The sequence below is a fragment of the Cannabis sativa genome, chromosome 6 (genome assembly GCF_029168945.1).
Source record: "Cannabis sativa cultivar Pink pepper isolate KNU-18-1 chromosome 6, ASM2916894v1, whole genome shotgun sequence".
NCBI lineage: Eukaryota > Viridiplantae > Streptophyta > Magnoliopsida > Rosales > Cannabaceae > Cannabis > Cannabis sativa.
The window spans coordinates 1,112,601-1,135,544 of NC_083606.1; the positions used below are offsets into that span (position 1 = coordinate 1,112,601).

The 22,944-nt window shown below is 30.3% G+C and overlaps 4 protein-coding genes and 1 non-coding gene across 6 annotated transcripts; 2 read left to right on the forward strand and 3 right to left on the reverse strand.

The window, feature by feature from the left end:
* Positions 1 to 1,047: 1,047 nt before the first annotated feature.
* On the forward strand, positions 1,048 to 5,680 carry LOC115725049 (uncharacterized). 2 transcript variants are annotated; one of them, XM_030654461.2, is made up of 10 exons: positions 1,048 to 1,258; positions 1,412 to 1,540; positions 2,117 to 2,235; positions 2,325 to 3,055; positions 3,158 to 4,434; positions 4,560 to 4,639; positions 4,731 to 4,820; positions 4,899 to 4,972; positions 5,070 to 5,274; positions 5,373 to 5,680. In XM_030654461.2, the coding sequence occupies exons 1-10, from the start codon at positions 1,174 to 1,176 to the stop codon at positions 5,454 to 5,456; spliced, it is 2,874 nt and encodes a 957-aa protein (XP_030510321.2). In that variant the 5' UTR covers positions 1,048 to 1,173; the 3' UTR covers positions 5,457 to 5,680. The 2 variants fall into 2 exon arrangements, with proteins under 2 accessions (XP_030510321.2, XP_030510322.2); XM_030654462.2 differs by lacking the exon at positions 1,048 to 1,258 and having other exon boundaries at positions 1,421 to 1,877.
* A 1,192-nt stretch (positions 5,681 to 6,872) lies between these two features.
* On the reverse strand, positions 6,873 to 9,239 carry LOC115724442 (protein YELLOW LEAF 1, choloroplastic). The gene is made up of 5 exons (XM_030653729.2): positions 9,058 to 9,239; positions 8,068 to 8,153; positions 7,650 to 7,840; positions 7,485 to 7,554; positions 6,873 to 7,327 (listed from the first exon to the last, which is right to left on the reverse strand). Exons 2-5 carry the CDS (start codon positions 8,126 to 8,128, stop codon positions 7,131 to 7,133), a joined length of 519 nt encoding a protein of 172 aa, XP_030509589.1. The 5' UTR covers positions 8,129 to 8,153; positions 9,058 to 9,239; the 3' UTR covers positions 6,873 to 7,130.
* A 127-nt stretch (positions 9,240 to 9,366) lies between these two features.
* On the forward strand, positions 9,367 to 9,438 carry TRNAD-GUC (transfer RNA aspartic acid (anticodon GUC)). Its single transcript has one exon. It is a non-coding gene; the product is annotated as a tRNA-Asp (tRNA).
* Positions 9,439 to 12,132: 2,694 nt separating this feature from the next.
* LOC115725517 (farnesyl pyrophosphate synthase) lies at positions 12,133 to 14,843 on the reverse strand. The gene is made up of 12 exons (XM_030655069.2): positions 14,450 to 14,843; positions 14,125 to 14,149; positions 13,924 to 14,039; positions 13,739 to 13,825; positions 13,535 to 13,651; positions 13,362 to 13,450; positions 13,228 to 13,279; positions 13,034 to 13,129; positions 12,918 to 12,962; positions 12,744 to 12,833; positions 12,587 to 12,658; positions 12,133 to 12,492 (listed from the first exon to the last, which is right to left on the reverse strand). The coding sequence occupies exons 1-12, from the start codon at positions 14,558 to 14,560 to the stop codon at positions 12,364 to 12,366; spliced, it is 1,029 nt and encodes a 342-aa protein (XP_030510929.2). The 5' UTR covers positions 14,561 to 14,843; the 3' UTR covers positions 12,133 to 12,363.
* A 3,855-nt stretch (positions 14,844 to 18,698) lies between these two features.
* LOC115725612 (E3 ubiquitin-protein ligase At4g11680) lies at positions 18,699 to 21,563 on the reverse strand. The gene is made up of 3 exons (XM_030655196.2): positions 20,267 to 21,563; positions 19,366 to 19,747; positions 18,699 to 19,268 (listed from the first exon to the last, which is right to left on the reverse strand). Exons 1-3 carry the CDS (start codon positions 20,809 to 20,811, stop codon positions 19,122 to 19,124), a joined length of 1,074 nt encoding a protein of 357 aa, XP_030511056.2. The 5' UTR covers positions 20,812 to 21,563; the 3' UTR covers positions 18,699 to 19,121.
* Positions 21,564 to 22,944: the final 1,381 nt, after the last annotated feature.

Here is a 22,944-nt window from a genome sequence, read left to right on the forward strand (position 1 = left end):
TTAACAAAAATATAAAATTTATTAGGTATTGTTTTGTGTTTGTAAAATAATTTAAAATTGTGATATTCATATTTATAATTTTTTTTTTCAAGATTGAAATTGAATTGTTTTTCTACAATGACCAAATTTTATAAATCTATTAATGAAAGATTGAGATAATTAATTTTGGAATTGACAGAAATATATAAGGAATAAAGTTATGTCCCACATAGAATACTGAGTTTAAAATTCAAATTCAAGTGTACTATTTTTATTTAATAATCATATATTAATTTAATAAAATATATTCAATGTATTAAAGCTAAAGCGTAAACTAATTTATGTAAACATTATATTAAGCACATATTTAGTAATTTATTTATTTTTAATAATATATTTAATTGTGATCATGTATACTTTGATTCATTAATTATTAATATTAATTAACTAATAACTTTAATTAAATAATATTTATTTAATTTCGACTTAAAATCTAAATAATAAATTAATAATTACTAAATATATAACATAATAATTTTTCACAAATAAAGCATCACTCTTGTACAAATAAATTAACAATTTTAGTATTTATAAAAATAATACTTATATTTAAATCGGAATTTTAATTTATACTTTTATAAATGAAAACAGCATAAGAAACAACTTTTATAAAAATAAAAACAATATAATTTCAAAATAAAAATTACAGAACTTCAAAATAAAAACAGTTTCATAAAAATAAAAATAGTATAAAAAAATGTAAAAATAAAAAAAATAATAAAAAATATCATATACATTATAATTCCCCTAAATTAAATTATATAATGGGAGTTGGTAGTGCTAATAAAAAAAAATAATAAGTTTGTTTACACTCCAACTCCAACAACACTAAATAATTTATCTAAAAAAAAAAAAAACAACACTAAATAATTTATTGAGGTTTAAATTTATATTATCTTTCTTAACCTAAACTAAACTTTTTTTAAAAAAAAAATAAAAAATAAATAAACTAAAAAATAATAATATCTATTTATATATATATATATATTTATATATATATTTGATTTCCCCAAATAGAACAGAGCAAATCAACTGAACTGATTTGAAAAACCCTAATTTAGGGCATTCAGAATTCGAATTCAATAACCTTAAGAACGAAGAAGAAGAAGACCTACGAATTCATCAATTCCATCCATGGGGAATAGAAAAGAGCGTCGTCGCGCAGCTATGTCCAACACTGGCCGCAGAGTCAAGCTCGACCTCTTTGCGGAACCCTCTGGTACATATTCTATATCTATATACACACACCTATATTGATTTTATATGATTAAACGTATATGAATGAGAAACCCCTTTGGAAAATTTGAATTGAATCTCTTAAAGATTCAATTTTTAACTAGTTTTTTGATTTACGATTTGATTGGCTGAATAGGGGATTTGGGTGGCTCCAATCATGCACATAATGATGATAATAATGATGATGATGGAGTTGGAGTTGGAGTTGGAGAGGATATAGATAACAAACATGGTGCTGGGTTACCCAATTCACCATCTTCTTCAGGTGGGTTCCGTGTCACTTTGTAGAGTGGGACATATCACATTTGTGCTCTCTCAACATTTATGTTGGTGATGAAAATTTGGAAACTTTTGTAGAATTCTACAATACAATACAATACAAGGACACACATTGTTATGTTGTTTTGCCACAAGAATTTTTGTTTTCTTCAGACTTGTACTACAATACTACTCTAGGTGGCTTTGGCTATGGTCTTGAGCTGAGATCACATACACTGTCAGATCAGATCAGATCAGGTCCGGGCCCTGCCACTGTTGAATTTGTGTCCTTTTTGGCAGCATCAAAGCATTTTGGAGAATTCTGCTGGGAATTTTTTATATCGGTTCGTATGTCTCTTGCTTTCATTTGGTTTTGTTCGTGGCTGACTCGTTGTTTTCGTGTGTCACAGGTTGCTTATGATGTGATGAGTAAATGCTGAAATCATTTTTTATTTCTTAATTTAGAAATACTAGGAAACTTTGGTTGTCATAGTATATGAAACTGTGTCACGAATTTAATCGAATATAACAGTGTGTATGGTATATGTAGTGTCTCATTTGTTAGTGTTTGTTTTGTCTTCAGGTCAGCAACCGGAAAATCCATTGCTCTTACTGGGGCAGTATAGTGATGATGATGATCAGGAGGATGAGAAACTTGATGAGGCTGCTGTGGAAAGTTCCTTGGTTGAAAATAACAATGAGGTAATATAGCGAATTTAACGAATGACTGGCTTAGTTTTCCTGTTGCAGTTGAATATGACTTACCTCATTCTCTCTCTTACTATAAACAGGTTAAGGGATCGAATGGAGAAGGTTGTTTAGATATGGATGCTAACAAACATGAATCTGATAAAACCTCTAGCTCTCTTGATGTTAACCACAACCTCGACGACACAGATAGAAAAGAAAGTGATGATACAGCCTCGACTGCCTTAGGCAAGGGTGATACAGCCTCAACCGCCTTAGGAAAGGATTTGGAAACTGGACAGATCTTTGCCCCTGTAACATCTGATTTACAACCAAGTGGAGATGTGAGTTCTGGTTGGCAGATGGTACTGCATGAGGAAAGTAATCGGTATTATTATTGGAACACAATAACTGGAGAAACCTCATGGGAAATACCGGGAGTATTGGCTCAGGCATCTGAGTTGACCAATAATCATGCATCGGCCATCACTAATGAAAGAACCGAAAATGCTTTTGTTGGTATGCATGACCCCAGCTTGAGTATAGGTCCGACATTTGATGGTGTTTCAGCTGGAACACATATTGAAGGTTCACAATTGGTTGATTGGAGTGTAGCAAAGAATGAGGCTCAGAATGATACAAATTGTGGTAATGATGTCGTAAATGCTTCATCTGTCAATGATACTTTAGGTGAAGGTAGTTCTATGAAAGATGTTTATGACAAGTTGGTATATGGTATGATGGACACTGAAGGTCATGGTTCTGGAATGGACCTTTCTACTTCTCTTATCGAACGCAGTGAGTCTTTGATAGAGAAATTTAAGACAGTTAAAGGGTAAGCTTTGTTCATACTGTGAATGCCCTTTGTTCTTCAATATTGTAATGTTTTTTTCCTTATATATTTTCGTGTTTTCTAATTGGTAAGTATCATTTTCAGGTCTGACAGCAAAATGCAAAGTATTGACTGCATCTCCAGGTGTATTTTGGAAGTTGAGATTAGACTTTCTGATATTAAAGCACTTTCATCTTTTGGTTCTTCTCTGCATGAATTTTGGGTACATTCTGAAAGACGAATTAAACAACTCGAGGATTATATTAGTGGTGAACTTTCCAATATCAGTACGCAAACACAAATTGATAACAAGATTCAAGAAAGCTCTGAAGCTGATATCGGTACTCATACACATCTTGATGACAAGATTGAAGAAAGCTCCGAAGCTGATGTATCTACAATGGTTAACACATCAACAATATCATCTAATGACCGCGATGCTACAAATGCCATTACTTGCGTACATGTAGCTACTACTACTGGTGAACAAGTAAATAATGGGGCAGCCTGTCCTGAGGAATTAAATCCGAAGCAAGGGTCACTTGCTGCAGAAGATGACGACATGGATGTTGACATGGAGGTTGATGATGCTTCTGCAGGCAATACTGCCATTGTCGATGCATCAGTTGTGAAGGAGTCTGCTGTGCAACCAATTCAGCAGACAATTCAGCCTGCAGGGTACACATCTCTAGTCCCAGGCGATGTGTTTAGTGTTCCACCTCCCCCAGATGAAGAGTGGATTCCCCCACCTCCACCAGATAACGAGCAAATTCCTCCACCCCCACCAGACGAGCCACCTCTGCCCATATATCCTTTACCTCCATCATATCCTGAGACAGCACCAACTCCATATGCGGAACAATACAATTTATCTTATCCAAACTCCAATTATGAATATTACGGGCAAGCAGCTACAGAAATCCCGGGCAGTAACTTTTATGGGCAGGCAGTGGCACCAGTCTATTACGATGCTGTTCCTGTTCCAAATACATATTCTGAAACTCCTCAAGTCACAGCTGTTGCTTATTATGATTACGATTCTAGTGTTCCTCCTGCCCCTGGGGTTAGTAGTGTAGAGTCCTCTTTACTTCCCAGGGAGCCTGCTTCGATTGGCTATGGAACTCTCGTTTCTAATCATGTTGGATCTGTGCATTCCTTAGTTGAAGCAAACGGCAATTCATTGCCATCTGCAGATGATAGCAACAGCTCTGCTGTTGTTGGTGAGATTGGTATGGCATCTCTGGAGGTTCCTTCCACTAAAGCTTCCACCGAAGCTCCCATTGTTTCTGCAAAAGAGAGTGATTCGGTACCACCAGTTGAAGCAGTCCCTGCAACTGCTGCTACTTCCACTACCACAACAGCTACTAAGGTTCATGCTAAAGGTAAAGTTTTCAGCATGTTTGAGATTAAATTTATTTTTGTGTTGCTTTCAATAATAATATCAATCTTTTGGGTGTGCATTTATCCAGAAAACTCACTTGCTCACATTTGGTTTTCTTTTTGTCAGTTCCACGTGTTAAAAAGCGGTCAGTTGCTAATGCCCCGTCGTTGAGATTAAATAAGAAAGTTTCCAGTTTGGTCGACAAGGTATTATATGCTACTAATCATATCCTTTCGGTTTCATCTTCACTGCATTTACTAACATAAATTCCTTTTGTCTCATGCCTTATTTAACCAGTGGAAGGCAGCAAAAGAAGAGTTGCGGGAAGATGAGGAACCAGAAAACGCATATGAGATGTTAGAAAAGAAGAGACAAAGGGAAATCGAGGTCTATCTTCATCATTTGTTTTTAAATTAAATTCAGTGTAGTCTTTGTTACTTGTTTCTTATACTTCGGTAAATGCAGGAATGGAAGGCGCAACAGATTGCCAGTGGAGAGGCGAAAGATAATGCTAATTTTCAGCCTCTTGGTGGTGATTGGTAAGAGACTAGTTCCTTCCTTGTGGTAGAGCTTGGACTCTACTCTCATATTGCATATTTTTCTTTTCTTTAATATCTGTATCATGTTATGGAACAGGAGGGAACGAGTGAAGCGAAGAAGAGCTCAACAAGCCAAAGAAGCTGCACGAAAAACCCCCGAGTCAAGTAACGATGAAAACCCCACCAAAGTAGTTGCCAAAGAAGAACCTACAAGAAAAACACCAGAGTCGAGGAATGATGAAATAAAGAAGCCTGTAGTAAGTGAACTCTCGAGGGATGATGATCTTCCATCTGGGTGGCAGGTAGTTTTTTCTCACTTTTCTTGCTTAATGTTAACATTTCGGTGACTTGTTACCTCATACTGATGCATATGCTTTCGGTGTCTTGTTATTGATTGCAGGCGTACTGGGACGAATCGTCGAAACAAATTTATTATGGAAACCTTGTGACTTCAGAAACTACATGGATCAAACCAACGAAATAAGCCATAGTTGAATTTACTATAGCTTAAAATTTTGATTTGTCTTACCATTTTTTCTTTTCCAACCCTTGGTTCGTGTACATGTTTAATTTTATGTCAAGGGGAAGTTCATAGGAAGATCATTTAAACTAAATATTCACCAACATTGAGAAGTAGATTCTATCTTTTTGACCAATGATAAAGTCTCACTTGTTTTCATATATACATATATAGTTTCTACTTGCTAACATAGCATTGTAGTTTCATTCAAGTTATTAATGCATATTAAGTTTTCTTTTAAGAAAATCATGTTCAATAGAAAAATTACTTAAACCAAGGTAATTATTATTGGCGAATTTTCAATTTCTGCCTAATAATTAAAGTAGTAACGTGTGAAATAGTAATATTTGAATTTTATTTTGATATCCTAAAATTTCAAAAATACGAAAGAAGTTTTTTGGAAATGTTTGTGGCAACCTTCAAAAGTTAAAGATTTAGCTTGGCGAGCATTGACTAGATGTTTTCCTTTCCAAACGAATTTTTATTATTTGATTTTTTTGTCAATTTGCGTGTTGTTGGAAAATTGTGGGTGTGGAGGGTTGGAAGGAATTTTAGTTTTGTGTTGGCTTGGTTTGAAGAAGTGGTTAAGAGGGTTGATGGGAGTAGATTATGTCGGGTTTTAATGGTGTTGTGGGCGATTTGGTCGGCCAAGAATGACATGAATTGGAACTAGCGAAGAAGGGGTAAGTTGGAGGTTGTGGAGTTTGCTGATTTTAGTCTTGATCAATGGGTTAAAGCTAAAGGTAGGGGAAATATTTATTTGTTGCGTTTGCTAGCGGTAGGTGATAAAAAAAAGTTTTGGACGAAACCAGTTTCAGGTATCAAGATAAATGTTGATGTGACTCTATTTAAAGAAGAGAAGTTTGGTTTTGGCTTTATTGTTCGGGACATGGCTGGGAAGATGGTGGTGGCTCAAGCTTAGTATAAAGTGGCGAGGGGTGGAACCGGTGTAAGCTGAAGTCGTGACTATTTAAGAGGTTGAGTTGGCTGAAATCGGGCAAATATTCCTCAGCCACGGTAAAAACTGATGGCTTGGTGGTGGAGTCTATTCGAAGCCCTTTGTCAGTGGGCTCTCTGTTTGGGTTGATTATTAAAGATTGCAAGGAGTGACTACGTTTACTTCGTAATATTTCTTTATTTTTTGTTAAGTAATCTGCGAATTGAACTGTGCATTTTGTTATCAGAAACTTTCGTTTGTTAGTTGATCGCCTGATCATATGTTAACGGAGAATTTTGCTGCTTTAAATTTGTTGTGGCATTTAATAAAGATGAATTAATTTCAAAAAAAAAAAAATACAAAAGAAGTCCATATTGTTTAATTACATAGTTAAAATGTGGTTTGTACAACAGAAGCATAATTCCAAAGAAAAAAGACCAAAATTGAACAGAATAGAATTTAACTATTGATAGTTGGAATGAGGTACTAAAAATATAGTAATTATTCTAAGCTTTATATATATAAAGAGAGTTCAAGTCTTTATGATTGAAAATGCATAGAATAATAACTAAACAAGATCGACCCCCCAAAAAATTGCACCAATAAAAAGCCAGAAAGCTATTCACTGGTACAGAAACAATGATGCTGAAGTAGCACTTGAGCTTGAGCTAAAATTATCACAAAAATACTAATAGTTTCTCTTATCTTCTCCTGTCTTCTTGGTATGGTCCCTCACTCTCTTTGTCCTTCAAGAATCCGAGGAAAAGAAGAAAACCGAAGAAGAAGAATCCACCAGACCAGTTGCCTCCACCGCCGCCACCCCCACCTCCACCATCACCATCATCACGTGGTGGAAGTCCAGTCCCACCATCATCGAGATCCGGTAGCTTCTCCTTTGCTGAACATTGCAATGAGCAGTTAAGATTACAATTTGAATCAATCTCAGAATTTTAAGGAAAACAGATGCATGAAGTGTATCCCCAACCAATTAATCATTGTAATTTTTCTACCAAATGGTAAAAGCTAAATGCAGGAAATGAGGAAAGGGTTATTACTTGGCATGTGAGTCATTGTTGGAGCTTGCCTAGTAACCGTCTGAGTTTGCTCTGAAGCACACCGAGCACTCTGTAAAAAGATAAGCAGTTATCGTTGAGACAGTCATGTAATTCACGAGACTGATGATTGAACACGTAAAAGAGATATGAAATGCAAAAGCTTACAGAAGCAGCAGAGCATATGACCGAACTAGACTGCCTTCGAGTAGAAAGCTTGGCTGATTTACTTGTTCCAGGCTGAGCTGGTCCTAACTGAAGACTCTTAGCTTGTAAACATTTTGTTGGCAATGGTTGAAACCGAAAGCAGGCTCTTCCTAAACCAGATTCCATAAGCTTACTTCGTCCCCCACATCCCACTGTTCTCACCATGGTCAAAACACAAACAACTCAGTACAATGATAGTAATCAAACGTAAAATTTACTGAAAACGGCGCAGTTTTAAGCCTAAAATTAAAAGATTGACATTAAGAGATTCGCATATCCTGTAGTTTTTTTATTCAAAAATAATATTATTATGTTTTTCTTTTCTTCTAGAGGTATTTCATCAGGTGATATAAACAAGCTAGCAGAAAAGTTCACAGACCTGGTGGTGGTGATAGAGGAACACTGATAACAGAGCTTGCAGCTGTAGTAAGCATCGACATTTTAACGATGCTGATCGAAATTGGTCTGAAAAAATATAATGCTTGTGTTATGAAAATGACAATATATTTGTATATAGAGAAAATTGAACAATAACATAAAGTTGTTAATGGAGAATCCCAGTTCAAAATGAATAATCACAGCATTGTAAACCATATCCAAAAGCATCAAAATAAGAAAGATTACAGAGCCATTATCAGACATTCAAAAGCTTAAATGAGTTATTTGGAAGAAGATAGTGCTAAGAATACCAGAACAATCTCTTCTTTTCAATTTTGCATTTTTCCAATACACCAAGAACATAATAACAACAGATACATACATAATTATATGATTCTATAAATTACTATACAAATAATGAAATTAGCCATATTTTCTAATTATGCATAGGAGAAGTTTAACTTAGAAGCCTATAAACATAAAGAGATAAGTTCTAACTCAAAGACCTAAGAACTCCTCAATCTCATCACCATTGACTAGAATTTATTAATTTGGAATTTAATTGAACAATTAATAAGCATAGAAGAGCCACCCAATTCTAATGATTACATATAATATCATAATCACATAAAGCTGGAACATTTAAACACAAAACAACTCCAAAAAATAAAATCTCCAAAGAGTGAAGGAAAATATGATATACCAGAAAGAAAAGAAACAAAATAATCCCAACTATAAACAGAAATAACAAAGCTTCATTTTTTTTTTCATAAAAAAAGATAGAGATGAAGATAAATGTAGTGAAAAGCCTAAATTAAATCAAAATTCGAAGATGGGTTTTCCTGATAGAACCAAAATTAATCAAAAAACGTTCCAAAAATCGCAACTTTGTAATATTTTCTCTCTCGTTTTCTCGGAAACCAAACAAAAATTTCAAACCATTAATTTAATTTAGAAAAAAAAAAGAACAGGGTATCATTCTTCTTCTTACCTTAGCTAATGCTTTTTTTTCTGAGAGAACTGAAAACGCAGAGAGCTAAGCCCAAACGCTAACGAGCGAAGAGACTTTCTTCCCTTCTGGTGAGGATGGCAATGGTAAGAGAAGAAGACGGTGATCGTTTTCACAACCCAGAGACACAAAATACGATGCCGTTTTATGCCATCCTTTTCTTATGATTATTTGATTGGGCTTGTAGGCCAGGCCGGCCCATATCTTTAATGGGCTTTCTCAGTCCGAGTATACTAAACTGGTTTATTAATAAGTGATTAAGATGTTAATCTATAAGTTAGTATCAACAAGGTCGTTGTAGTATAGTGGTAAGTATTCCCGCCTGTCACGCGGGTGACCCGGGTTCGATCCCCGGCAACGGCGTAATCTCCTTTTAAATAATTTTTTTATTCTAATTAATTTTTAATAATTTTATTCATATTATTAGCTATAAATTTTAGTGTTTGGGTCACTTTTTTCCTTAATATTAATTAGGAAAAAAAAAAAATCAACGATAATTTTTAATAATTATATATATTAGTTAAAAAATTTGTGTTTGGGTTTGTAAAAATAATGAAAAATTGTGCTTGGTCTAATTAATTTGAGGTTGAATATTGATATTTCTATAACAAATAATATAATTTTTTAAAAAATATCTATTTTTTTCCATATCTAAAAAAAAATTAATCTCAATTTTTTTATGATTATATATGTTGTAATTATTTAAGAGTAAAATTTTAAAAAATTTAAAACGCCGAAAATAAAATTTAAAAAAATTATTGTATATGTGTGACTTTTTTTATTATATACGTGTGTGAAATAGACCGGTTAAATATTGAATTTTTTATTATAAATTATTTTTAATATCTAAAATTTTTATAAAAAATCTTAAATAAGGTATATATAATTATAAATATATATATAACAAAACAAAAAATATATTATACTAATTTGTTGAAAAAGAAGAAAGTTATATTATATATACTAATGCAGACTAATAATTTGATTTTTCCAAATAATTACAATAGACTAATTAGAAAATCCATAGAACAATACATAAATGTTCAATTCTTAAAAGTGTGGCGGTTTTGACTATTTTGATTAATATTAGATTCATATAATTCGAATTACTTCATACTTTTTTCCTTTTTTTTTCTTCTCACTATTAATTAACATTGAGGAAATTATTAATATATAGAAAATTATTAATAGAATAAACCATAAAATGATAAATAATATTCTTTCAAGATTAACTTGTGATGAATACTCTATAATCACAATCATTAATTAATTAAGACCAAGAAATAATTATGAATTTATGAGAATAATAATCACTATAAGAAGAACCATATAATTGTTCTTCACCCCCTAATACTTAACATTCATACATACATAATAATCAATAATAATATATATAAAAATATATATTAATTTAAATTTAATCAAAACATAGTTATTTTTCTCCACATGCATTATATCATGCATGGAAACTCTCTTCTTCTTTTTCTTCTTCTAGTCATCTATAGAGCTCGATTTACGACCCAAATCGGCGAGGTTAGAGCCAACCGAGCCACCGCGCAGCATACCTAAAGAGCGGTGGTGACGACAACGGAATGAGCCGACATGTGTGGTGGGGGAGCAGAGGCAATTTGACCTTGTACTAGAGGATTTAGTGACTGAAGGAGTTCTTGCTCTTGGTGACACCACAAGTATGTGAGTATGTTTTTTGAAATCTTCTAAATTGATTTCTGGTAAGTTTAATTTGTATTTATTTATACTCATTTCCTTGTTATTTGGTGATGATGTTGTTCTTTGCTCCATTTTTGTATCCATATCAAACTACTTCACAAAATAAAACAAAAATATGTCACATTTTATTATAAAAAAAAAAGACTATATAAATCCTCAAGATATAAGTTTTTCACATTCAAATATCAAATTTACAAAAATATAAACACTATATGAAGCATTTTCAAAAGAAAAACGACAATATAATAAATATTTGAACGAAATCTTCGAGTCAGTACTAAATTCTTATAGGAATATTTCTAATTTTTATTCATTATCTGAAATGATTTTATATATTTATACTAACTAAGTAATACTAACAATTTACTAATTAATCTCTATACCTTTTCATGTAATACTTATAAGCATCCATTAAACTCGAGAAATGAAAATATAGATTAGGCTCGAAATATCTACATATTCTTAACTTTAATTAGGTTTATAGATATCATCGAAAATTTTACTTTATTCTTACCCTAATTCTAATAAAGCTTACAAGCATTCATAAGACTAAAAAAAATTATCGTCGAGATTTCTATCTTATTCTGACCCTAATTTTTCGATTTTTAAGAAATCGTTTCTTAATCTTTATTGACACATTTGATAAAGAGCATAACATAAGATATTATAATGGTATTATATATCAATCAATTTAAAATAAATGAAAACAAAAATTCAAAGAAGAGAAATTGTACCTTAATTAATTGACTAAATAGGGTATTATGAAGCTTTAAAGAGTTAAAACAATAGAGATGATGATGATGATGAGATAATGGTGAGGCAAAATCTATTGGTAGTTCAAATTATGTGTGTTTTGGAATAATAAAAGGTTAAGAGAGAAAAAAAATTAAGTTTATTTAGTTTTTCCTAATATTAAGGAATAGATCCAAAAGAAATATACCAACCAATTTTAACCATTTTTTGTTAAACAGTTTCAGATGTTGTGGTTACTATTAATCAACAATTTGTGGCCATTAATTCTCATTTTTTTGACTTGAAAAACTCAGCCTATTTTTGCTCCCACATTTCTTTAATTTTCTATATTAATATTCCTTCATGAGTTTTATAATTTCATATTAATGTAGTCTTTAATTATGTTAATAATAAAGTGAGTAACTTGAAATTTGTTAACAAGTTTATTTACTAATCATTAATACCAATTTTAAATATGGAATTAAAGAGATTCATTTGTGGTTGATTAGGGGACAAGAAAAATGGTAAAAAAAAAAAAACAAATCTTTTGTGAACTTGGGTAAATATGAAAACAAAAACAAAAAGAGAGAAAAGGAATAATAGAACAAATTTCTCATTAGAAATTATTTAATTTTCATCCAAAGAAAACACATGATATTACATTAAAATATCCACCACACTTAGTAGGGTAAGTAAGAAACATTGAAAATGAACTACTAAGAATTCTTATGACTAGTAACCAAAAACAATTACTAAAAGTTACCCTTTTATTAAAAAGAGTGAAAGAAATGCTCTAATGTTCACACAAAGTACAATTTTGTTATCTCTTTACTTCTGCCTTTTGTAGATTTTAGCCAAGAAAGATTTGAGCACAGCTTGAACTTCTTTTTTCGGGTGAGCTTCAATCGATTTATTAAGCTTTTGGTAACTTGTGCTCTCATAATCTGCAAACACACCCTGCAAACAAAACCGAAAAATCGAATTTAGTAAAGGGTTACTCCACAAACTCGAACAAAACATGGATAGAAAAAGAGAATGAATGAATGAACACCTCAAGATCAAGAGCTTTATATAACTCTTTCACTTTTTTAACAGATGCTTCATCTGCTTTGCCATAATGCTCCTGGAAAACACAGAATACAAACATGTAAACAGAAGTAACATACATTCTATTGAGACACATTTTCATATGAAACGATTTGGCTTACAAATAATAGCTTCTTTTGTTCATCGGTAGCTATTTCAAGTGCTTTCACAACCAACCAAGAGCATTTGAAGTCTTCAATATCTGTACCAATCTGATAATCGAAAAGGGCATAAATGAAAACCGAAAAGTTCCCAACTGAATCAAACTTGGCAAAAGAATTTAGCTTTTAACATACCTTGCCAATTACATCTGGGTGGCCAAAACAATCCAAATAGTCATCCTACAATATAATGTCGTTAGTTTTCTTAGTCAATAATAAAAGTTCAGTAACAAATGAGGCCATCAACTCACCTGTACTTGAAAATAGGTTCCCATTTCGATAAGAATGTTCTTGACATCAACATGGTTATCAAGATTTTCACCAGCCATAACCAATGCACAAGCAACCTGTTCATAAATAGTGTTCAAAATAATGGGACATCAAAACAAAGCAGAACTATCAAAAACTCGATTAGAAACAATCTAGGCAATGGTTTTTTTCATACCGGAAGGTAGAATGAGTAGTAAGCAGTCTTGTACTGAACAATTCTATGGTGACTGCAACACAACACAACACAGCATTTTAGCCAACTCGAAATTTCGATTGAATAGTAATTTCAGATCAAAATATTTCACTTACAGTGGAATTGAGTATTTTGAAAGATCTTTCTCTCCTTCAATTGTGGTGATCAAATCAATCATTTGTCCTGAGGCTGTTTGGAATTCAACCTATCGAAAAAGCAAACCGTTACACAAATTACACGAAAATTAAACCATTTTGCTCTAAACTACAATCAATCAAGGAAATCACACCTCATTAAACAAATCAAGAAGATCAACATAGTAACTCTTCCCCTTGAAATGTTTCTTGAGAATTCTTGGAATATGGTTTCGAAGTAAAATGCCATCATTTGCAGCAATCAAACCAACCTAACATAAACACTTAAAACATGTTAAGAATCATTGACTACATAGAAAACAAAAACAAGATAAGAAAAACCACAAAAAAGGTCACACCTTTGGTACTCTAAACCAGCAAGGTTGACCGCGACGTGTAACCGAGTTATCCATGATATCATCAAGAACAAGAAAATATGCTTGAAGCTAACATAGAATTGAATGTAACAACAAAGTGTTAAAAAGGAGTTTAAATCCCAATTGATGAATTGAAAAAATTTACCTCCCAAAAATGAGTTGCATACCCATTCAATACACCAACCAAGAGCAGAAGTTAAGAAAATTTCTTCTTCAGTTAGTTCCTTTCCTCCTTTAAGAATTTGGTAACTATCAATAACTGACAACCCTCTATTAAGTTTACCTACCAAACAAGAACAAAGAAAATCAAAATCAATAAGAAATTTGTTTAAACAAGGTAAAACATTGTAATCATTCTCAAAACAAACCTCCTGGGACATTGTAATCCAACATCTGCAAAAGTCAAAACAACACTTAAAAAATCAGATTCTTGAATTAACAAGATCAGATAAAATCTGAGCATAATCTTATTATAATGACACTCAATCTTAGCAAAATCAAACTAATTTAAAGAAACTAAGTACAACCCACTAAATCATTAAGCTAAAAGTTCAGATCTTTAAATAGACATAAACAAAATCATGAATTAAAAAGGACTAAAAACGAATCTGGTAAAGACTTAACAAAAAAAAAAAAACCCAAATTCCATAAAATGAAAAACAATGGAGAGAGTTAGAGAAATTGGAAGAATACCTGTGAGACCCATTGGCGAGAATCATCGGTAAACTCGAAAGCAGGGTCATTGAGAAGCTCAGATTTCAATTTGGAGTAAACCTCCATGAATTTGGACTTTAAATCACTCATTTTTATTTTTTTGGTTGATGAAGAAGAAGAACAAACACAAACACAACAAAGGTAGGACTAGAATGGGTTTGTACTTGTTTGCCCTGTGATACTGAAAATCTATATATACAATGTGTATATATATATATATATGAAGAGAGAGAGAGAGAAGAGAGAGAGAGAGAGGGAGTACTCTGTTCATAGACCACTGGAGTTTGGAGGCCACTTGTATTGACCAATTAAATAATGTTTAAAATCTTCAATATTAGAACTTCATTTATCATTTTATTACAAATTTGCCATTTCAAACAAATTATATAAATATACATAAATATTTTGTAAAAGTTGTACTCTATTTTATTAAATGATAAATTTAATATTATATTTTCTAAAATAATACAAAATAGCACCTTGAACTGAATGTGTTATGATAAAATTGAGAACATTTTTTGTATCTTTTTATACTATAAATTGTCTTCAAATTAGTTATATTGAAATATATATATATCGAAAATTGAGTTTATTGTACTATTTTAGAAAATATAAGGTCTAATTTATCATTTAACGAAATAAAGTCTATTTAATAATTTTTACAAATACAAGATCCAAAATGGTATTAACCCTATAATATCAATAATTGCTAAGAAAAAATGCAAAAATAATATTATAAAATGGCATAATGTAATTAGTATAATTTAATATCGGTTACGTATATGTTAATTTAATAATATATTAAAAACCGCTAGCCGCTACTTGGAATGCATTTTTTGAGATGGTATTTCACACCCTAAACCTAATAACGCAACACTCCAAATATAGTAATTCTTTTTAAAATAAATAGGTGACATGAGTGACACGTATAATTAATTGCAGTATAAGAGTAAATTTACCAAGTTATTTGAAATTGAAATTATAAGTAATAGGCATATAAATATTAACTCTAAGAATATATATACATATTTTTATAATTTATCATTATACTGCTATTTATGTATTTACTTTTTTTATAAACAAAGACGAAGGTAAAAAAGTATATGTGAAGAGGTCAAAGCATAAAGAAAAAAAAAAATTGAGAGGACATTGGACCTTCATACTCCCTTCATAGCTTTCATCCTGTATAAGTTCTTGCATTACGCCATATTAGCGTTACATTAGAACTACATCACTAAACTATTTAAACAAATGAGGAGAATCTAACTGAAAGAAGGTTATTTATAATAATTTTTATAGTTATGGTGAATTTTTGTAAAAAAAAATTCATAAGGTAAAATTCTACAATAACATTGTTTTTCTTTCTTAAAAAAAATACACATAATATATATTTGTTTAATAATACAACAAGTTTTTACAGCTAATTATATTTATTTTATAGTAATGATATGTGTATTGACCTATATGCACCAAAACATTTTTTCTTTTTCAAAAATTAATACAAACACAATAAAGTGATAGTTTTTATAACTATCTAATTATTTAATAAAATAATTTGAGAATTATTATTTGTGTAAATTGAATTTGCTTGAAAATAAATAAATACATTGGGGATCAAGAATTAGAATTTAGAGTTTATTTCTCTGTTGGAAAAATGTAAATCACTATACATGATCATAATATTGCTGCAATTAATATTAGTAAAAGATTGGTAAAAAATAAAGGAAACTTGAAAAAAAAAAGCTCATGTTAATGTTAATGTAATTATTATTATTAATATTATTTTTAAAGAGCATGGAAGACTAATAATAAAATTAAATGAGTTTCATATGTGAGTTGTCACATCATAATAAACATTTATGTAATGTAAGAACATAATTATAATTGTACTAAAACAACATAATTAAAAAACTTATTTATTTTATTTTAAACATTTGATATTTTTCTTGAATTAATATGAAAAAAGTGTAAGCTTCAAGGGCAAATTACAAAGTTTAGAATAATAATAAATGAATGAAAAATCAAAGGAGTAAGGGTAAAAAGGTAATATACCACCCTTTGTTGTTTCATGTTTGGCAAGTTAACACATTATATAAACCAATCAAAATTTTGTCAAATTTAATAGGCTGCCAATCAATTTTCCCAAGTCAACACTCCAAAATTTACACCCAAAAATTAAATAATTTTCTTTTTTTGATCAAAATAAATAATTTTTTTTTCCACACTACACATAGTCAATAGTATACACCTCCAAGTATTACTTAAAATAAATATATAAATGACACGTGGCAAAAAGCAAAGATTTGATTGGCTCATACAATATGCCGGTCTCAAAGGTTTATTTACCAAATTAAATATAATTTCTTCTTACACTTAACAATGCCATTGACTAAGATTCAAATTGAATTGTTTATGACAAAAAAATAATAATAATAATACTCAAATGGAATTTTCCAAAGTGAAAAATAGAAAATTTAAAATAGAGTATTGAATGAATTGAGGTGGTCCCCACCTAGCTTAGCCATGATTTTCTTAAACTTAATCCTTTAATGTTTCATTGATTGATCTTGATCTTCATCTTCATCTTGATTTTTGTCTGATTTTAAAGGCAAATGTACCATTGATTGGTACTTTTAAATTGGGACCATATCAAAGGGATATGTAGGGTTGTTGTGTTGACATTAATAATATCCCATACTAACTTATCTTGAGAGAAGCTTTTTTGGTTGGTTTTTGGTAGGAGGAAGCATAACATTTATGAAATGGTAAATGAAATTATTATTAGGTGTCAGTGAAAGTCGCTTAATTTTAGTGGGTTATAAGAAAAAAAATTATTTTGAAATTCTTATTTAGAAAAAAAAAATATAATATTTTTTAAAATTAATAAAAAAAAATATGCATTTTTAAAAGATGATATTTTTTTTAGCTCTTGGGCTAAATTGACCCTAAGCATAAACCTAACCTGCCTATACTTAAGATCGGGCCTGTATCGATGGTGTTTAATATTATTTATATGAGATGATCATTTCTTTATTGGGGATAATTACACTACATACTGAAATTTTCAATTTTTTTATTTTTAAACAGTGGGGCGAAATTTTTTTTTAAAAATACTGTGTATAGTGTTAAGTTTTCACTGTTGTTTTACGGTTATTTTTTAGTTGTTCCACTGTTGTTTTTAGCTGTTCTGTTTTGTGTTCCACTGTGTTTTATATAAACACAATATTTTTTTAAAAGATTTCCGTTGTGACGGTATTTTTATAAAAATTAACCCAAATTTTAGTATTTTTGTAAGTTTCCCTTTTATATTACTAAGCATTCCAACTTAAGCCCAACAAATGAGCCCAATTCATTTCAAGCCCATATTTGCAAAGACGAGTTTGTTAATTTGTTTTTGTTAAAGAGCCTATTAGAGAAAATAAAATAGTTTTACTATTTTATCACCTTACTTAATATATAAAATTACTTTAAATTTATTATGTATACATCATTTTTTATTTGAATCCAAGGAAAGGAAATGAAATTCTTTGAGCAAAATTCAGGGTCAATGAGATGACTATTTTTTAGAAAGAAACTATTTATATTTAACTATTTACCATGGTTGGTAATGGTTTTAAATTATTATTATTATTTAAAAACATTAAGATACAATTATATCAAATATTATAAAGATATTTTCATCATTTACAAAAAGATAGCTAGAAGTCTAATCAAGGTTTAAGACAAAAAGAATTAGATAATCATCCATAAAAAGAATTCACTTAGTTAAAAAATTTAATATCATAAATTGGAAAAGCATTCCATAAAAACAAAAGTTAAGAAATGACTAAAATAAACATAAGAATAAAAACAATATAAAAAAAAAAAAGCAAAATATACATTTATATATAGATATTAATTATAGGGTATACTTTGTTCCTTATTAAAAAAACCAATTATATATTATTGTAAGAAAATAAGTTAAACATTACATTTAGCTGTAATAGCTTATTTATTATTTGGTATTATTATATATTTGTTGGCATTTCACCAAAAGTAATACTAAAATACAATTTAGCAATGAACTCACATTATAACCAAATTAGAATATGCACTTTTGAAGAAAAAATAAAATTGAATATGATAAAAAAAAAACAACAAATTTAATTGAAATGTAATGAGAAAATACAACAACACAAAGGGTATAAAGGATTTTTTTTTTTTTTTTTGGCTTGTGTATAAATATAAGTACAACAATAATTGATTCATTCATTACTTACAATGGAAAATACATTACATGACACTCAAAAAAAAAAAAATTGTATTGTAATAAAGGAATATATTTATATGAATATTTATTTTTTCTCTCTCTCTTTTGCTAATATTGCTATATTTATACTCAAAAGAAGAGTATAGTTTTGGTTACTGGTGACCTGATTCTTTGTACAAGCAATTAACTCACTCAAGTAACCAAATTAAGAATAATACAATCTAAATCACACCCAAATAAAAATTTCAAAAAAAAAATTAAAAATTCATTATTTTTTCATATTTTTTTCCCGCCTAATTCTACAATATTTCGAGGACTAAAAAACTATAACAATTGTTGTGAAAGTACTTAAGAAAGTTCGAACAAATCACATGTCTGACCATTTGAATTATCCGAGCATTGCTATCTTTGTAATTCTTGTTTACAAAGAGGGCAACAAGATATGATTTTGAGCCATTGATCAACACATTTGAGATGAAACATGTGAGAGCATGGTAATTGCCTCACTTCTTCCTTGTCTTTATATTTAGCTAAGCAAATACAACATTCCTATTAAGATAATACACAAAAGAACAATAATGAGTTCCAACTGTTTGATAAAAGTTCTCAAAGAAAAATAAATCAACATTTGGAACAAAACACTTACTGGGTCATCATTAATGGAGTCAGAATTATTGTTGTTGTCTAATTCTGGCTCTGATTTGTTGTCTAAAGCTTTGTATTTCCAATTGGGTAGTTGCGAAATTTGGTCTTCGGAAGCTCCTTTGTCGATGGAGCCCATGTTCATGTTGTATCCGAGGAGAGTGCTTATCAATGGTACACAACAACATAAGAGGAGGAACAATAGGAAGGGGAATGAGTAGCTTATGGCATTCCAAGCTAGAAGAGTGATGCATAGGACATGTAGTTTTGGAGCTCGACGGAATGAACTGAATCGAGAATCGAACACCCAAACATTGCCCATTACAAACCATATCGCGAAGAATAGCTCGAGTGATGTCCTGCACTTGTTCATCAAATGTGTTGTCCTGCAATAAGTTGCATATAACAAGCTCAAAACTAGAAAGAAAAGGTAGCCATTTGGATAGTGTTTTCTTTGTTTCACTTCATGTTGTTTACTTAATTTGACTTATTTTATAATAGTTCTAAAACATAATCGAAATGCTTTAATTTGATTAAATTATTCTCTTTAATAAAAAAAATTATAAATAAGTTTTTTTTACTAGTAAAGATTTTCCTGAGGTAGTTAGGAGGAAGACTAAAACATAACCGAAATGTTTTAGTTTGACAAAATTATTCTTATTAATAAAAAATATAAATTAACATTTTTTTTTACGAGTAAAGACTTTCTTTAATAGGCCCTCTCAGCATAGGTGAATTAGACTTGCGTCTAGGGCCCATCAGAGATCCAATAAACCACTAAAGTTCAAGGCCGATCCTATTTTACCGCACAGATAATTCTCGTTCTTTTTAAGTAAACATGTCATTAATACTAAAAACAAAACAATGAGGATCAAATGCAAGAAAACAAGTAAATTTTTGTTTACCTTGATTCTTCAATCCCTCTTTGTTGTTCAACATCAGGAAGGCTAAAAAGATCTCCTTGAGTGAGATGAAGATACCGGTACCGGCCATAGAGAAGAAGAAGATTAAGAAAACATCCAATATCATAGCCAACAACCCACATCCTCATAGGCCAAACTGGTTTTTCTCTCTTTGAAGTAGCAAGAGTAATTGTTGTTAGGCCTATCTGAACAACCAAAGCTATAAACTCAAGCATCATCCAAGTGCTTGAATTGAATGGACTAGACTCAAGATCTGATCTTGCTCCATTTTGGTAATGAAATACTCTTCTCAAGAAACTAAACCACCTTGCTCTTGATACTCTCATAGCCATTCTTATCAACAATGAAGGCGGTGCTCGATTAGCCCTATTTCGGGTAGCTGCTGCTGATGATGCTGATGATGCTGATGATGTTGTTGTCACCGCCATTCGTTCTCCTATGGCGGACATGGATGAAAATGGAAGTGTTGTATTGCCAGAACTACACAAGGAGGTGTCTGATGATGGAGTGAAGTATCTGGTATTCATTACTTGATTTTGAAACTAGTATGACTAATAATCAATCTCAACTCTGTTTTCTATAGGACAAGCTTTAAAAGGGTATGGAAATTTCCATTTGATTCTCTCCAAAAACTCAAACTTTAATCCAAAGGTTCAAACTTTATATCTGCAACTCTGGTTTTTCTCTGTGTTTGACTATACAAGGCTGAAAATTATGAGAATTGAAATAGAAAGCAAAGAATGAATCTTTACCATTTAGAAACTCCAAAGTTTTGAACTTTAAACTCCTCAGACCAAAGGGTTGAAAGATTCTCAAACTTGAAGCTGAAAACAACACTTTTCAGAGCTTGAAATCTCAAAATCTGATCTGGGTATGAGAGAATAAGGGTACTAAGAGAAGAGTTTATATGAGAAAGAAAAATAGGTATGAAGAGTGTGTCAAGAAAGGTAGAGAGAGTTGGGTTGGGTTTGAGATGGTGACCAAGAAAGAAAAGGCTTTTGCTTTAATCTCAAGTGAATTTTTCAGAAGAGAGTTTGGAGGGAAGCCAACAACGGTTGGCCTAACTTCTCTATAGCTCTTTTGTTTATTAAGGAAGCAAAGCTGAAACCCCAACTGCCTTCTTCAACTGCAAATCTCTTTCTCTAATCTAATCTATAATACAAAATTACCAAAATAGCAAAACCTATATATATATATAATATTATTCTTATTGTGAAGACAAATGGCCAAAGACACTAATTTGTTTTCACCTTGGTTTTGATTGGAGTAAGAACAAAGTTAGTTAATTCTTTTGATTCTTTCATTCTTTACCATATTGTGTTATATTAACTGATTTGAATTCTGGCGGGTACAGTGTCTTAAAACAAATTTTATACACAAAATATTTTAATATTTTTTAGAAGTAATCTTAGATACACACTTAAATTACACACATAATGTGTATTAAATACTACACATTTATATTTTTAAATGATATTATATTACTTTTAATTATTAGATTAAGTATGACTTAAGCATATCTCGATCACAGGATCGGTTCTGAGTTGATTTAAGTTATAGGAAAAATAAATTTTTTGGGCCTTTATTATAAAAATAAATAGTCTTTTAAATTCAAAAAATATGTATATTTATAAAAAAGTATTTTTTTTATATAGGCTATATTTAACCCACTTTAACTTATAGGATCGGTCCTACTTAATAATATTATTTTTGAGTGCACATATCATTAATTTTTTAACACATTAAATTTTACCTATGTGTAATATTTGTGTGTATAATTTTAATTGATATTCAAATGATATAAGGTTGGCCACCTAATCCAACTATATGAATATATATTTATATATATTGTGCAATTTTGACCACAATTTATTTTTCAAGTTGTGTTAATGGGGCCATCTTCAATATATCCATTATTAGAGCCAAGTGTTATCTATCCTATGCATGATCATGATGTGTGTATTAAGTTTATATAATATAATTAAAAGTTTGTAATTATGAACACTATTATATGATTTCAAATGTTTTAATATTTATATATAAATTTAATTTGAGTAACATACTTTGTGGGATATTCCAAGCTAGGTCTAGAGAATTATGTAAATACATTAATTAATTAAGTAATTAATTAATAATTAAAGATTGTGTTCAAATTAAGAATGAGAATGGATAAGAAGAACCTTAATGAATTGTGTTTTATCTCTTCAAATGAAAGACAAAAGAAAAGGTTTCTTTCTTATGTGTCAAGGAGATCACATCACATTGAAGTTACATATAGGTAGAGTTTGGTCTAACTAGTTAAGTTTCCTAATTAATATATATGGATAAATATTATTTTAGATTTGATTTTATAAATTTAGTGATTGTTTTTTTATTTTGGTAAATAATTTATTAGATATATTTTACTTTTTGAAAATATATTATTTTTAACCTTATGTTTTATAAATGTTACCGATTAGATTTTTTTATTTTGTTAAATGACAAATTAAATTTTATATTTTTTAAAATGGTACAAAATAATATCTTAGCTCAATTTTTATCATTTTTTAAGATAGTTTATGACAAAAATAGATGCAAAAGAAAATGTAACTAGTTTAGTTATAATACCTCTACGTTAGACTACTATTGCGTATTAATCAGACAAAAATTGACTTTTACAA